General features: G+C 31.7%; 1 protein-coding gene across 9 annotated transcripts in view; it reads right to left on the bottom strand.

Annotated features, from left to right (window-relative positions):
* The window catches only part of LOC126735606 (sodium/potassium-transporting ATPase subunit alpha), a 129,425-nt gene that overhangs the window by 111,652 nt on the left and 1,971 nt on the right, over positions 1 to 15,802 (bottom strand). For 2 of the 9 annotated variants that reach the window (XM_050439663.1, XM_050439666.1), the window contains exon 1: positions 52 to 259. The exons of the other annotated variants lie outside the window; for them this stretch is intronic. In XM_050439663.1, the coding sequence (XP_050295620.1) occupies positions 52 to 78 (27 nt within the window). In that variant the 5' untranslated portion in view covers positions 79 to 259. Of the gene's footprint in view, positions 1 to 51; positions 260 to 15,802 lie in introns of those variants that run through there. 9 annotated transcript variants of the gene reach the window in all.

The raw sequence follows: 15,802 nt of genomic DNA, 5'->3' as shown, positions 1-15,802 counted from the left end.
AATTAAATTTATTGGTTAAAAAAAAATGATGTTTAATATATTCCCACTTACTTCATCCGTACCGTTCTCTTCCGTCATTGCTGAACACACAAAACGACCCTCGTAGCGTGCAAGAAACCCCGCCTGGACCACCGCCGGACTGGATTTGAAACCGGGATTATTGGGAATTTATGCCGGGAGAATACAAGGCAGAAACAAAAAAAAAAATCGGGAACACAAAAACGGCGCGACTCGTCCGTCACTCGACGAGACCGACTGACATCGCGACGGGTCTTTCGTTATACGTCCGCAATTATTTATTCCCGCTTTTATTATTCGTTAAACGGTCGTCTAATGACCGTTTTTCTTTTTTTTTATTATTATTATTATTATTACTGTTAAACGCGCTATTCGAGCAATTTTTTCACATTGCGGAACATCTGCCAAATAATATATAAAAGTCTGTACAAGTTTTGATTTGCTTCAAAAGATCTGTGTTTCTTGATAATTAGGTCTGTACAGGTCAATAGTGTATATACAGACTTCTCAAAGGCCTTTGATAGGGTTGGTCATGATCATCTGGTTAGGGTCTTTGGAAGACTTTGGTCATATTTTGTCATAGTTTCTTGATTGGTCGCCCACAGTCAGGATAAATAATTATATTAGAAGTGAAACATGGTTAACATCAGCACTTCTTGATAATCTAATAAACGTGCCCAATTACACATTGCGTGTTCTTGTATGTAGCTTAGTATTTCAAAAATACAGTGTTGGATGAATGTGTCACTTATAGCAAAAATAGTGTGAAGATATTTAAACAACTATGGGTAGATATAAAATATAAGAATAAATCTTTTCTGGTAGGAACATTGTATTAACCCCCACAGGTGAGCTACAGTTTTTTAAATAGTATAGAAACCTGAATATTAACTTTTTTTTGTAAAATCTGTTGAAAGTGATTATATGGCATCACTGCTTGAGCTTTTTTAATTAAATTGAGTTGCCCCTGATCCCACAATGATTAGTAGAATTAGTTCAACTTTAATTAATATAATATGTGTTGATAAGCAAGTAAATGTCATTAAATCAGGTATACTTTAGATTTGCTCAATTTGACGGATCGTAGACCCGTGTACTCAGTAATTGATATTAATGTTCCTAAAATAAGTAGTAAGGCTCTAATCTATAGATTTAAAAAACTTCGATAAGAGGTAGTTTGAGCTAGATGTACAGCTTATAGGTTATGAATCTATTTTTTAAAGCAACCATTTTTAAATGATAAAGTGACCCTTTTCAGTAATATTCTTAAGAAAATCTTCAATAAGCATGCTTTCCTAAAACGTTCAGTAATATAATAAGAAAAAGTACATGCCTTATATTACCGACTTATTAAAAAACTGGTCAAACTGAACATAACGACTGCTACCTAGACATTAAGAATTATCTTTTTCTATTCGTAGTAAAAAAAAGTCATTTGAACTTAAACCAACATAAAAAGAATACAAAAAAAATTATCATAAATTAAAAGATTGGAATATAAACGATAATAAAATATGTGAAATACCTGCTCATCTGAAAGATGTCAATGTAATAAGTGACGCTTTTGCAAATGTATACCGGATTTAAAAGAATAAAATCAAAAAGTATGGGTATTGACCAAATAAGTTATAATCTTGTTCTTTTTAGTATAATTATTCATAAAGGGGAATTACGACAAATGTGGAAAACTTCTATTATCAAACCCTTACCAAAGCAAAAATTGAATTGAAAATCTTTCAGAGCTTTTCAGACCAATTTCTCTTTTACCAATCTTTGCAAAAATATTTGAATGAATAATGTGAGACATGTTGCTTGAATTTGTAAATATGCATGAAATTATACCCGCAGTATAGTCTGGTTTTTGTAAAAATCATGAAACTGACAAAAGTAGCTTTTCAACCAATATGGCACTCTTCTTGTGTTTCTTGCCTGGTACTGTTAGATTTCAGTAAGGCTTTTGACCTCATAAATCATGAGATGTTTTTATCAACTACTTCGGTTTTTCAGCGACTGTTTGCAAATGGTTCCAAAGTTATCTTCAACTGAGGATACAGATTGTGGAACTAGATGGAGCAAGATCTGAATCTATTGTTACTGGTTACGGACCCTTATTATTTAGCATTTACACTAGCGATCTTTCAGACCAGATTCGGTTTCGTTAGGTAAATCTTTATTCAGATGACACATAGCTGATATCCGAATTTCCTCCTCATAATGCATGTCAATGTATGGAGTAAATTAATTGAAGAGAACTCAAACTCAATATTTAAAAAATCAAGACAGCATGGGATGATTTTGTATGCTAACAACAGCACATACTCATAGGTTCTAATACAATAAAAAACAATTTCTTCAATTTAATTTTACAACTTTTACTACTTTTGATGAGGTCCTGAACTTTCAGGTACATGTCAATAAAAAATTATGCCTGCATGTATGCTTTACTTAAAAGTATGTATCAAATTTAAATATTAGTTGCCCAAAAGTACCAAATTAATGCTTGTGGAGGCTCTCGTTTGGTCACAGCTAGATAACTGCAATGTTGTTTTTTACAATTACCTCACTCTTGAAATGAAAAACGAAACTCAGTTAGCTCAAAATGCCTCTATGAGATTTGTTTTCGACATAAAAAAAATTGATCTCATAAGACCAACATAATATGTTGACAATAAAATACTAAAATATGAACAGAGAGCAGCTTCACATTTTGGTCAGTTTGTTTATAGAAGTCGAGGTACCCTAAATATCTTTCAGATTATTTTACAGCAAGACAAGATTTACATAGTCACAGCCTAAGAAACATTATAAGATTTCAAATACCAGTGCATAGAACTGAAGGTTTTAAAAACTCATTTGCCTATCAGGATGTATTTTTGTTAAACTCTGAAGTATACAACTTAATAAGGTCATGCTCACTTTTCACTTTCAAAAATCACACATACCTTTATGGTAATGATAAGTAATTTTAAGAGTTAAGAGTTTAGCGCATAAAGTAGTATTGTAGCGGAACTGCCCACTAATACTGTTTTTTTTTCAGGTTAATTATTATTATTTATTTTTCAGGCGTGCCTCAAGGTTCGCATATTGGCCCGATCTTTTTTAACTTGTTTATAAGAGATTTGAGTGATGTAATTGATGTAAAAAGCCATCGAGTCATATCTTGATGCTAAGCTACTTTAATTGAATTTAAATTGGTGTTGCTGAGTGGTGTAATAGCAACAGTCTGAATGTAAAAAATGTATTTCGTTTGGTCATTGGTCGTAAATAAAATGTATGATTTTGAATCAAAAGTAAGATAGTGTTAATGTATTCAGCAAATTATTTAAAGAGACTCACAAAATAGTGACATTTTCTTAGTCTCTGCAACCCCTCTTCTAGTGACATTATTTATCAATCGATTGTCCGTCACCTTCCGTCACATATAAAGGCGAATCTACAAGTATGCAACTGCGACGCGTTATAAAATTTGTAACTTTTTGAATGAAAAATAAATTAGTGTTGAATTAAAACAAGAATTGTTTCTCTTAACCGTATATTCATCAAATTGCGAAAAACGACTCCAAAACTTTTGTTGAAATTTCCATAGTGTTGGCAGCCTGTTTAAAGCTAGTGATATTTAGCAACCGATTGTCTGTCAATATGGTTTGTCATAAGTATAACATAACCTATAAAGTGCCTTTATCTTAAGTTTGTTTTTATTTACAACTTGCTCATTTAAAACTGCAAACTCACTTGATATAGCGAAAAAACCATAATGAGTAAAGAGGATATTGCCTACACGGACGATCGAGACAGATTAATTATCCGTAACTCCATAAAATACCTTCATAACCTCACTTTTATGGACCTCTTAAATGTACACTAAAATCCCTCTATAGGTAATGTTCCCCAATTCATTTCACAATTCTTTAAATTAGTCCATTTTAGAACAAATTGTAGACTAATGGAACTCCGAAGAAATATGTTCTTACATTCTAAGCAATCCTTTATTTTCTTTTTCGTTATTAAAATAATTAGTTTTCTTTTTGCATTTCGTTTATTATTTAGATATGATAAAAAAGTACAAAATTTTTTTTTTAAACAAAGCTAAGTAAATAAATTGGTGAATGCCCTGGGAGATAGACATGCCCGCCGCATTCACCAGTTTTTTTAAAGTTATTTTTAATCATTTTTTTTGCCCTGTAATGTGTAAAAAAAAATTGTCTTAAGAAAACGACATTTTAAAGAACTGTCATAGCTCGCCTCGTATTTATCTTTTTAAATAAATAAATTGGTGAATGCGCTGGGAGATAGAAATGCCCGCCGCATTCACCAGTTTTTTTTAGTTATTTTTTATCTTTTTTTGACTTTTAACTGATATAAAAGAAAAGATAACACAACTTTTTTAATTTTCTGTGCATCAACGTATAGATTGGGTCGAACGACAAATAATAAATCATAAAATTAAAATGTCATTTTAAAAGTGAGATTGTAACATGAACTTGCCTTTAAACAAAGAAAGTAGTTTTCTGGTCTCTGACTGCACTGCATCACACACAATACAAATTAATTGTTCGTCATTATACCAAAATTGTATAGTTTCCCAATAATTATTACAAAAAAACAAAATCATACATAAACAAAGAAGAAGACAAGATCAAATTATCCGTAAAAATTAGACGCTGTGCCCTGAAATCGACAAATTAGTATGTTATGCACATACATAAGGTCATGCTAAATCGTATACTAATTTCTCAAAAATTTAGGTAACAACCATTTTTAAATGAAATATGTACAATTTTAATGAAAGGCTAGGGAGGCATTTTTGCTCTCATAAAAAAATATAAAATGCTTAGATTTAGATATTATTGCGTAAAATCGTAGACTCAGGGATGAACTATCAATAGAAACCATTAAGATTTTTTACTTTTCAAATATTCAGTCTGTGCTGAATTATGGCATCATGTTTTGGGGTAGTGGAAGGGATGTCCAAAATATTTTTAAGGCGCAAAAACGATTAATTCGGGGCATATTTGGACTCGCTCTCAGAACATCATGTAAAGAGTATTTTGATGGTTTCGCTGTACTTACTGCCCCATCACTATACTTCTTATCACTTGTGATGTTCATTAAGAAGCATCCTCAGTTATTTCCAACAAATCAGGATGGGTACTCACGAGACATGACGACCATAACAAGAAACAGAGAAGCTCTTGGAATACCTGCACACGGGTCAGCTTTCTTTGAAAGAAGTCCAAGTTATCGAGCAGTAAAGGCATACCACATGTTACCGGCGGGTCTGCGACAGATTCGGAGCCATAATTTATTTAAACAGAGTGTTAAGCGATTTCTTATTGAAAAAAGGTTCTACTCTTTTAAATTCAATAAATAAAAATGTATCTTTATGAATTACAGATTTTTAAGATTTTGTGTTTATATGGGGTATTTGTTGATTTTAACATATTACTTTATAATTTTATTTATTTTGAAAAAAATTGTTTTAGATCTTTTTAACTTAGGTCATAAGATTTTAATTCGAGTCAAAATTTGTTGACGTTGCTTTGTCTTTTTATTAAGGATTTGGATGGCAATAAAGGAATTTATTTTTAAAGAAAAATTGTTATTGAGAATTCTGTCTATTTCGGACAATTTTTCAAAAAAGAAAAGTAAATATTATGTCTGGCAACTTAGCAGAATATCGGGGACTCTATGCATATACCGATGAGGCGTATACCCAACAGGCTTTATACTTATGGGCTTTTTCACGTCATGAAAGGAAATAACCAACGTATGTTTTACATGTCGAATCTCAGATACGTAGTATTCCGCAGACATTTTTACGGCGTTAAAGGCATCACGTCAGTTAATAATTATGATCTAAGGTGTATACGCGGCTTTAATATGTCACATGACGGCGTTCAATGTATTGTCAAACTCTCAAGGAAATAACATTTTGGCAGCCACTGATTTTTCAATTTGATTCATATTACGTGGTGACCTTTGAACCCGCACGATAAGAGCGAAGGCGACTATACATCTGCTTGCTTCGCATAGAAGCAATCGTTAAAGTTACTAAAATATAGTAAGAAAATATACATTTATTAAGACTGAATAAAAATAGTAAGGCAAGTATACAGTGTCAAAAAAAGTGGTGGCATATACTTGGCCACGGCTTATACCATAATTTTATATATAAGTATTAAGTAGGTAGCCCCCTGACACGCCACTGGAATTAATAAATTTATTTTCCCACCAAATAAGGGCCTTTATAAGCCTACCAAATTTTATTTAAATCGGCTGAAAGGATTTTAAATAAGTGATGAAAAACCGATGTTATTAAAAAAACTTTTACACTCCGTATCTAGAAAACGAAGCAAATTAGGACATACATTTATATTTAAAGAAATTCTTATTTTTGGCTGGTAAATACGCACTTGAAATTCTTGCACTCAATTTTGAATCACCCTGTATATAAATTTTTAAGAAAAAATCTATAATATTCTACCAACTAAGAAAAACTATAATTTAATAAGAAGTAACATTTTTTTATAATAGAAAGGTAGAAAAAAGACAAAAGAAAGAGAGCTTACGAAAAGAGGAAGAAAAATTGTAGTTAAGTAAATCAAAATCTCAAATTTTTATAGTAATTGCAATGAATAGTCGAATATTATCAGTTATCCTAGGACTATATGACTTCTGTTTATATTTTACTTTCAGCATACACATCAAAAACATTTATTATTATTGTCGAAGCTAAAAAATTAAATTTGCTATGAATATCATCAATCAAGTAAATTGAGTCCCAAGAAGGTTGCCTTTAAGTCAGCTTCAAATTGAGTTAAATTAATGCGATCTAAAAACCACAGCATCAGAATGATAAACCTAGATTAAATCGTTTAATGTAGATCTTAAATGGCAAATTTTTGTTGGTTCCCTATCTTGCTCAAGTTAAATGTGTAAACGGAATATTAAAAAACAAAAAGCAAAAACGTCTTAAATTGAATTTTTCAAAGCTCGAGTAAACTCCACCATATTAAAACTCCCTGAATTTCTAAGACTTACAATCTTTTTCCCATCCTTGTCGGTCTTGACGTTATTATTACTCATGATAAACACATTCACTATATCACAACAAAATAAAAAAAATCACTCAAAAGACCATCAAGAGATAAGAAAAGATCACGCACTCCCGACCCCACTGGGCAAACTGGACCCTGGGAGGAGCTTCAGGTTCACTCCAAATCACCACCTTAATTAAACGTAACAAGTACCGGATAAAAGCTGTTTTGGCAACTCACTTTTGGTTGCACATACACGGTGAAATTCATTCAACATTTTAATAATAGTAATGATATTTCTATATAGGTAAGACAAGGTTATTTAGAACAGATATACAAATATTAGTCCACTTATAGGAGCAATTCTTTTCAGACTTAGTTAATTTAAAGTTGTGTTTCACTATCATAACGGGCATTTAAGACAGACTTAATAGTGTTGCTACGCAAAGTATTTTAAACGTCCTGTATACCATAATCTTCGAAATAAAAACCTATAAAAACCCGTAGGTATAACAAAAGGCCCGAATTTCCTCGCAGTTCAAATAACCAGTCCAATTTTCTAATTTAGTGGTGGGTTCCAACTACCTAGATGCAGATAAAGGCAGAGCCACTTCAATGGCTCGTTAAGTAAATATAATGATAATGGTGAGTAACGATGTACGTGTTGGTATTAAAGCCTTTATTTCTATTTTATTTCGACCCAAAAATGTATAAAGGTGGCATGTCTAAATCTCATTAAAAAAATGTAAGTTATCGGACACCAAACGTCGTTAAAAATGTGGCAATTATCGTTATAAGTAATTGGTTTTTGGTGGGTTTAACTAAATTACTAACAATGTATAGATTAAGTATATTTTTTGTGATAATTATACCTATTTTTCATGAGCCTATAAATAACTTTAGCCGTATAGAGACAGTTAAATGAAGGTTTGGCATTAGAGGATAATTAAAATTATTTAAACTTATATATTATCTCAATCTATAAAATTAGAAGAAGATGGATATAATTATGTTTTTTAAGTACTAACTATAGGTAGTAACACTATTTGCAGGTGATCCAAACACTATTTAGAAAATTAAACGATTATAGAAGCGAATCAAATGCTTTATTTTCAGAAAATTTACATTTTATCGACAAAGCTAAAGGAAAAAAAATACAAATATAAACAAATAAACATAAAAAAATACTCAGACAAAATACACACAAAGTAAATAGGTACTTAACAAAACAAAAATACTGTACAAATTATCAAATTGTACAATTTGGTCGAAATACATAAATAAAATAAAACATACAATAAAAAGCAGGCAAACATTTTGCAAATAATAGGTAGCTAATAACGCCAGTGTGTGTGCTTTAAAAGGAAATATTAAAAAAGTCTTCTACTGTATATAGGGCTTTTTGCAGTAGTAAAGATTTTAGGGCATTGCCGAAACAACTAAAAGTAGTCATCGATTTTATTACGGAAGGCAGATGGTTGTGAATTTTTATTGCTGCATAAAGTATAGAGTTCTTTACTAATTCCGACCGTGGAATTGGCAGATGAAGATTATGATCAACGTTCCTTAGTGAATAGCTGTGGGATGGTCTTTCTGACATCTACGACACATGTTTGCGGATAAGGCAGATAGATTCAAATATAAATAACGAGGGAAGTGTAAGGATCTTATATTTTATAAAATTTACTTGGCAGTGAGCTCTACTATCAAGTCCTAATTAGTAGCGAAGCGCTCTCTTTTGAAGTTTAAATATACGCTCAAATTGGGTCTTGCAGCATGTATCCCAGAATGGAAGGGCGTAACGAAGATGTGACTCAAAGAGAGCATAATAAACTGTTTTGCCCGTGAAAAAGCCTAATTCTCTTGAGATTGATCTTATGGCAAAACATGCCGAGCTTAGTTTTTTAGTATAACGTATCTATGTGCAAATCCCATTTCACTCGAGAGCCGTCCACAACAAGACCTAAGAACTTGACAGACTCAACAACTTCCAAACTGGTATTGTTTAGAATCAATGGAGGAATGGTCGTTTTATATGATAAGACTTTAGTTTTTGAGAGACTTAGGCATAAATGATTGGACTCGCACCACGATTTAATGAAGACCAAGTCGTTGGAAATTGTTGTATGTAGGTGCCAATGCATTCGGATTGCGCCAAGTGAAGCTAGTATCATCAGCAAAAAGACAGATTTTTCCGCTTATGTTCAAACTGGCCAGGTCATTTATAAAGAGCATAGGACCCAAAACGGAACCTTGAGGTACCCCACATTCAATTGGTTTACAAGAAGATCTTGACGTATCGACCTTTACAAATTGACTTCTGTTGCACAAATATGACTTAAACCATTGAAGGGATATACCTCTGAATCCATAGTGCTGCAATTTGTTAATTAAAATAATGTGGTTTACGCAATCGAAAGCCTTTGAAAAGTCACAGAAAATCGTTGCTGTTAAGTAATTTTTGTTAATATTTGAATAAACGCTGTTAAACAGGGAGAACATAGCATCGTTGGTGCATTTTTTGCTCAGAAATCCAAACTGACAAAAACCTCTTTTAAGCCAGGCGTTCTATGATCTTTGAGAGGGTTGGAAGAAGTGCAATTGGACGATAGTTTGAGGCTTGATCTTTATCTCCTCCTTTATGTAATGGAATGATTATTGCAGTTTGGAAAGACCCCATTTTGAAATGACATGTTGATTAGGTCTACTAAATGGACTAGAGTACAATCAGGCATATTTGAAAACATTTTAAGAGTAAGCCCATCTGTACCAGCTGATGATTTGTTTTTTATTTCGTTAATTGTACTTTGAAGTTCTGTAAATGATACTGGCGTAAAAAAGAAATTGTGCAAATTTTCATTAGAGAGATATGACAGAGGATCATCAGAAGGTGTTATGGTGGCCATTAGATTTTTTGCCACGTTTACAAAGTAATTGTTTAGGTCCTCGGGTGATGTAGAGATAGTGCTAGTTGAGGTAGACTTATTTCTTAGTTCGTTAACAATAGACCATGTTTCTTTAGCTACATTGCCAGATTTTGCCAAGCCTCCCACTGTAATAGACTTCTTTTGCAGCCTTAATTGTTTTAAGATAAGTTTTCCTATACTGCTTGACGTAATTATGAAAAGCAATAGATTCTGAGAACTTTTTTAGGTAGGAAAGTGAGCCCATGTATTTTGCCGATACACGAAGACCTTTGGAGGACCAGGGCTTTTGTTTTTTAATTTTAATTGGCCTTAGAGGAAAAGATATATTTGCAATGTCTGATAGCGAATTTAAGAATCTGGAGAACTCATTATCGACATCATTTGAAAGAAAGTTCCAGTTTTCCGTTAGACATTAATGATTCTTATAATTTAGAAAATTATTTTTGTTATAAACACGCAAGTGCGCAAAATAGGGATAAAATATTGTAACTATTTATAAATTATGTATTTTTTAATATTTGTTCTTATATAGAACGCCAATATGCTAACACATAAATAAATAGTACAAAATAGGAATAAATACAATTAGTAGTGGCTCCATTAGGCTAGGCATTAGTTTGCAGGCCAAGTACCCCAAGAATTCCTGTATGTTATATGGACTTATGTGAAGCAAGATTTTTTTAATTGTGAATTTCAATTTATTAGAAGGCAGACTTTATTTCATCTGGCAGGCACTTAAAAAGTTTGATGGATAATATTGTATAATTTTACTAAGTTAAAGTCAGTCTATGTTGGGGAATAGCTTGATTTTATTTTATTTTTATTGTATCATGAATATAAATTGATCGGTGAGTAGATATGTTAGCAATATTGCTTTTTACATATTGGAGTGCTTGTTGTATGTATGTTGCGGGAAAGGTTAATATTTTTAAAGTGTGGCCTATAGCTTATTTTTGTTGTATAAATATGGAATGCCAGTGTGTAGATTGACCCCATCCCAAGACACCATACGACTCTGGAACATGCCCATGTACGCAATTCTACCAATGTCTGTTGTTGTGTATAGCATTATTTTTCTTAGTAAGAAGTTGACACTTGCTAGTTTGCTATTTAATGATAATATATGCGGTTTAAAAGAGAGCTCCTTATCCAAGATAATTCCTAAAAATTTCGTTTCGTTTTCATTACTTGATCCTTGTTTTCTTAAAGAAAATTGTAAGATTTAGGTTAAGAGATAAAGAATTTGAGTCAAACCAATTTTTCACTTGTATGCTTTGTTGAGAGTTTGTGTCCTGTGCTTGTTGTAAAACTTTATGCGAGTTATAATATGTCTTGTCGTCCGCAAATTGAATGCATTTTCCAGGCTCTAGACAGAATCGAAAATCGTTTGAATAAATGATGAATAAAATTGGTCAAAGTATCGACCCTTGTGGTATCCCTGATAGTGCCGTTTTTGTTGTTGACTGTAATCCATTTGTTTCCGTGAGTTGTTGTCTTTCTGAAGGTTGTAGGGAGTCTCCCTGACCCCACAAGCCTCGATTTTATCAAGAAGTGTCTTGCAATCGATTATCTAGCAAACAGAAATTACTCCAGGATCTTAACTAATCCGGGTCAAGAGATATTGGGAAAAGAATCCAGGTTTGCGCACCAAGACCTTCAAGGCGTCAGGCAGAATTCAGCTTCCTGTAATTCCAAAACCATTACTCTTATTAAAAAGTTTTATATCAATTTTGGTAGATATTAATGAGCTTTTCAAATTTAGTTTCCAAGAAAGCAAAATATCGCTAGTTTTCAGTTCAGACCCAATCTATGATAGACAATTTTCTTGCAAGTCATTTATCTGGCTTGCTGTTAAATTTAGGGCTTAAATGCTTAGCATCAAAGTGCAAAAGCAAACGATTTTCTAGCAAACAAAAGATAATTCATGATCCTCACTCATCTGGATCAAAAGATATCGGGAAAAAAATCCAGGTTGACGCACCAAGACGTTAGGCAGAATTCAAACCTTTGCAATTCCTAAACGGTTACTCATATCAAGAAGTTGTATAGCAATTTGGGTAATTATTAACGAGCTTTTCAACTTTGGTACTTAAGGCACTTCTTCTAGAACCAGTATGAAGCAAGATATCGCTAGTTTTCAATTCCGACCCAGTCTATGACAGACAAATTGTTAATTGAATCCAAAGAGAAGCTGGTTAATATAGCTTCATGATCTGAAAAGCCCGAACTGAAAACAGTACAATTTAAGAGTTCTGGAGCAAAGGATGATACTACGTAATCGATGGTGGTGGAGCTATTTTTAGTTATTCTGGTGGGTGAATCGACCATTGACTCGAATATAGACTGGAGTGATTCTTGGGCAGCACACACACTGGAATAATCAATATTAAGGTCGCCACATAAAATTAATTTGTTTTTTAAGGGCATGGATTCTAGCAAGCTTAGTAGTTTCTGGCTAAAACTTTGTATATCAGAGTCGGGTGTTCTATATAGACAAACAATGTAATGAGATCATGTGAATTATTATAAACAATGGAAAATTCAAACAAATTTTCAGATAATAAGTTATCAAACTTTGTCACTACTGAAAAGTCGTTATTAGTGGACATTATCAATGTGCCTCCATGCGTTATGTTTGTGCTATTGTATCTAGCTATGATGTTGTAATTTTCAACATAATATATGGGTTCATCAGTATTTAACCAATGTTCAGTAATAGCAACTATTTCAGGGAAATTTCTAGCAATTCTATCTCTAGGAATTCAATCTAGTTCTTCTAGCAATAAACATAGATCGTTAGTTTTGTGTCTTAAGGACTGAATATTTAAAAGAAACATACTATCAACCAATTTTAAAGAGGGTGCTTGATCCTCTGGTCGCGTCAGGTATTCTAAAAAATTTTTCTAGATGCCGAACCACTAGAAAAATAATTATTTTGGCTTTCCCTAATTTTTTGGAGCCGCAAAAGCTTCTCCGACGAAAAATAGGTCCTAAAGGCAGAAAGGTCCTCTTATATCAGTCGTAACACATTATAAAGGGAAAAGAGAAAAGGAAAGTGTCATTTTAAAAGTAAATCCAAATACATACAGTCTTATGCAAAAAAGAGATAGATTGTCTATTGGTTGGAAGTCATACAAGTTCTTTGACCACATAAATGTCATACAGTGTTTTAAATGCTACAAATTTGGTCATCTTGCAAAAGAATGCAAATCTAAAAACGACGATATGTGGAAAATGTGCTGGTAATCACAGATTTGAGGAATGTCAATCAAATATTATTAATTGCGCAACTTGTAAATATGCAACTAAAAATACCAAACGTAAGTATTGATCACCATGTTTATGATAAAAACTGTGCCATGTATAAAAGAGTCTATAATCAAATAGAGCAAAAAATAAACTATCCAAATAATATTTATCCAAGCCAAAAATAGCAATCAAATAATAAATTAAAAGCGCGAATAATATACCTAAATATACAAGGTCTGAATACTTTCATAAAACTCAATTGGAATAGTTTATAAAAGATGTAAAACCACTGATTTTGTGTGTATCTGAAACTCACATAATAAAGGACTTTACTCAAAATAAACTAAAAATAGATGGATATAACACAATCAACAATCTTTCATCAAACTCACGTGCTGGAGGCATAGCAATATATATAAAAAAAGGGTATGCATATAAAAAAATAGCTAATTATGATTTTAGCAACAATATGTGATTATCAGGAATTGAAATTATGATAGAAAAACATAAATATTATATATATTGTTTAAATCTTTAAAAAAACTAATTAGCCATAGCGGATATATTGAAAATAAAAAAGAAATAATATTTAATAATGTGATTGTTAAAGAAAAGGATCTCTGTGAAAGTTTTGATAATTTCTTCTGGATAGTATTCAAGAAATAGCAGAAAATATACCCAGAAATAAAAGTAATGAAGATGTTATGGAAAATATAAGGTGTGAACATGAGCTGTGCCAATTTTGCAAGTTAGAATTATCTAAATTAAGAAAAATTATAAGTCTTATGGAAAATAAAGAAAGCAACACCGATGGCATTACCGTAAAAAGTTTAAAAATGGCATTTGAAGTAACTGGAGACAAAATGCTGAATTTTTTCAATTTTGCCTTATTTGTAACAAGAAATTCTATGAGCAAACGAAAACAAATCTGACAGTATTATAAACTCGTCAGGTGGTAATTAGTCCAATACTGAGTCGCACATTTTGCTACAATGAAATCAGAAAATGTGTCAAAGTAATTGAGAGAGCTATCGCTTTTAATTTATTAAGTCTACTCTTAATCCTTGTTAAAAGTTAATTAATTATTTATAGAAAAGCCTTCAAAAATAGTAATATCTAATGTTTGACAACCTTGTGGCGAAATTCTTAACAAAATGTAGGTTTGAGCAATATAGCAATACCATCAGTTATGTTAGTAATATTAATGGAATTGTGAAAAATAGAGACTAAAGGTATTATTCAAAGTTCTAATTCAAAAACTCCAAGTAAGTAAATAAGAATTATAATATTTTTTGTCAAGACCATTTATTCCTTGATTAATTCAACTGATCTAGCAAGGAAAGAAAGGTCCTACGAAACAAATTAGTGGCTCTAATAATAAGGAATGAACTAATAATAGTAATAAAAGGTGCTTTTGTTTAACATAGTATATATTAGTACATTTTAACTCTGTAACTCTTTTCTCTTAAATTTGAATTATTTTAACTCTTTAACTCTTTAAAACTTTCAATGAAATTTTTGTGTTTCATTAACTCAAGCTGTAGGTTTGTGCAATTTGCTGTCAGAAATTTATGATATTTTTTAACATGACAGTCCAGAGATTTTTTTAATAGCTTATTATAATTACGATTCTGTTAATGAATCTAGCAAGTTTTATAGCAGGTACCTATTATCAGTTTGATTTTTTTCGCCAGTTTATAAATAAATAGTTGAATTTTAAGCAATTTGTAAGTTTTATATGCATTAAAATATTTTTTCTAGACAGTGATGAGAGTGAATTTGTCCTGTGGCTCTCGAATAATAATGAACCGGTATAATAATGATGAATGAGAAATATAATATCTTACAAATAGTAAACCTTCTTCTCATAAGATGTGGCATCAAACTTTTCAATATTATTTGAAATTTTTCTAATTTTCGTGTCATCTATGATTATTCATTTTTGTAACAGTATCTCCTACTTTTAATATATCAGATTTCTCGATACATTGTATAAAAATTGTTATCAAATTGCAACGCTTTAAATCACCCAATTTTAAGGACATTTCAATTATAATTTTATCGAAATTGCTTTAATAATTTATTACCGTCCCTGTTTGTACTTTTTTTTATAAGGAAAATTCCTCTAGCTATAGCATTTATTCTTACACATTTTTTTCAGTATCCTCATATGACAAGGAAGAGGAATCTCCTCTGAAATGTGAAAACCTCGTTCACATTTCAGACTATCATAGTCCCAAAAAACTGTATAAGAATCAGGAAAGAGTTCACGACAGGAAAAATCCTTTTAGGTCTTATATTTCAAGCATATAAGAACTTTACAATCATATTAAGTAATTGTAAATGTGAATTGAAAAAAAACAGCTTTACAGACTGGCTATCTACAAATCCAAAAACATCATCTACATTGCACAAAGACCCTGAAATATCGATTTAACTTAGGCGTCATAAGATCGATAGATGTCATAAGTTCTGAAAATCAGCACAAGAGAATACGCCTAAAAATTGTCCGGTACGTTTCAGATTCGGACGGTTAAAACTGAAATAATAAAATAAACCGCTTTTTTCTTG

Source organism: Anthonomus grandis, chromosome 4 (genome assembly GCF_022605725.1).
Source record: "Anthonomus grandis grandis chromosome 4, icAntGran1.3, whole genome shotgun sequence".
NCBI classification, from domain to species: Eukaryota; Metazoa; Arthropoda; class Insecta; order Coleoptera; family Curculionidae; genus Anthonomus; species Anthonomus grandis.
The sequence above is the reverse complement of the archived record's forward strand: the minus strand, read 5'-3'. Positions and strand labels throughout refer to the sequence as shown.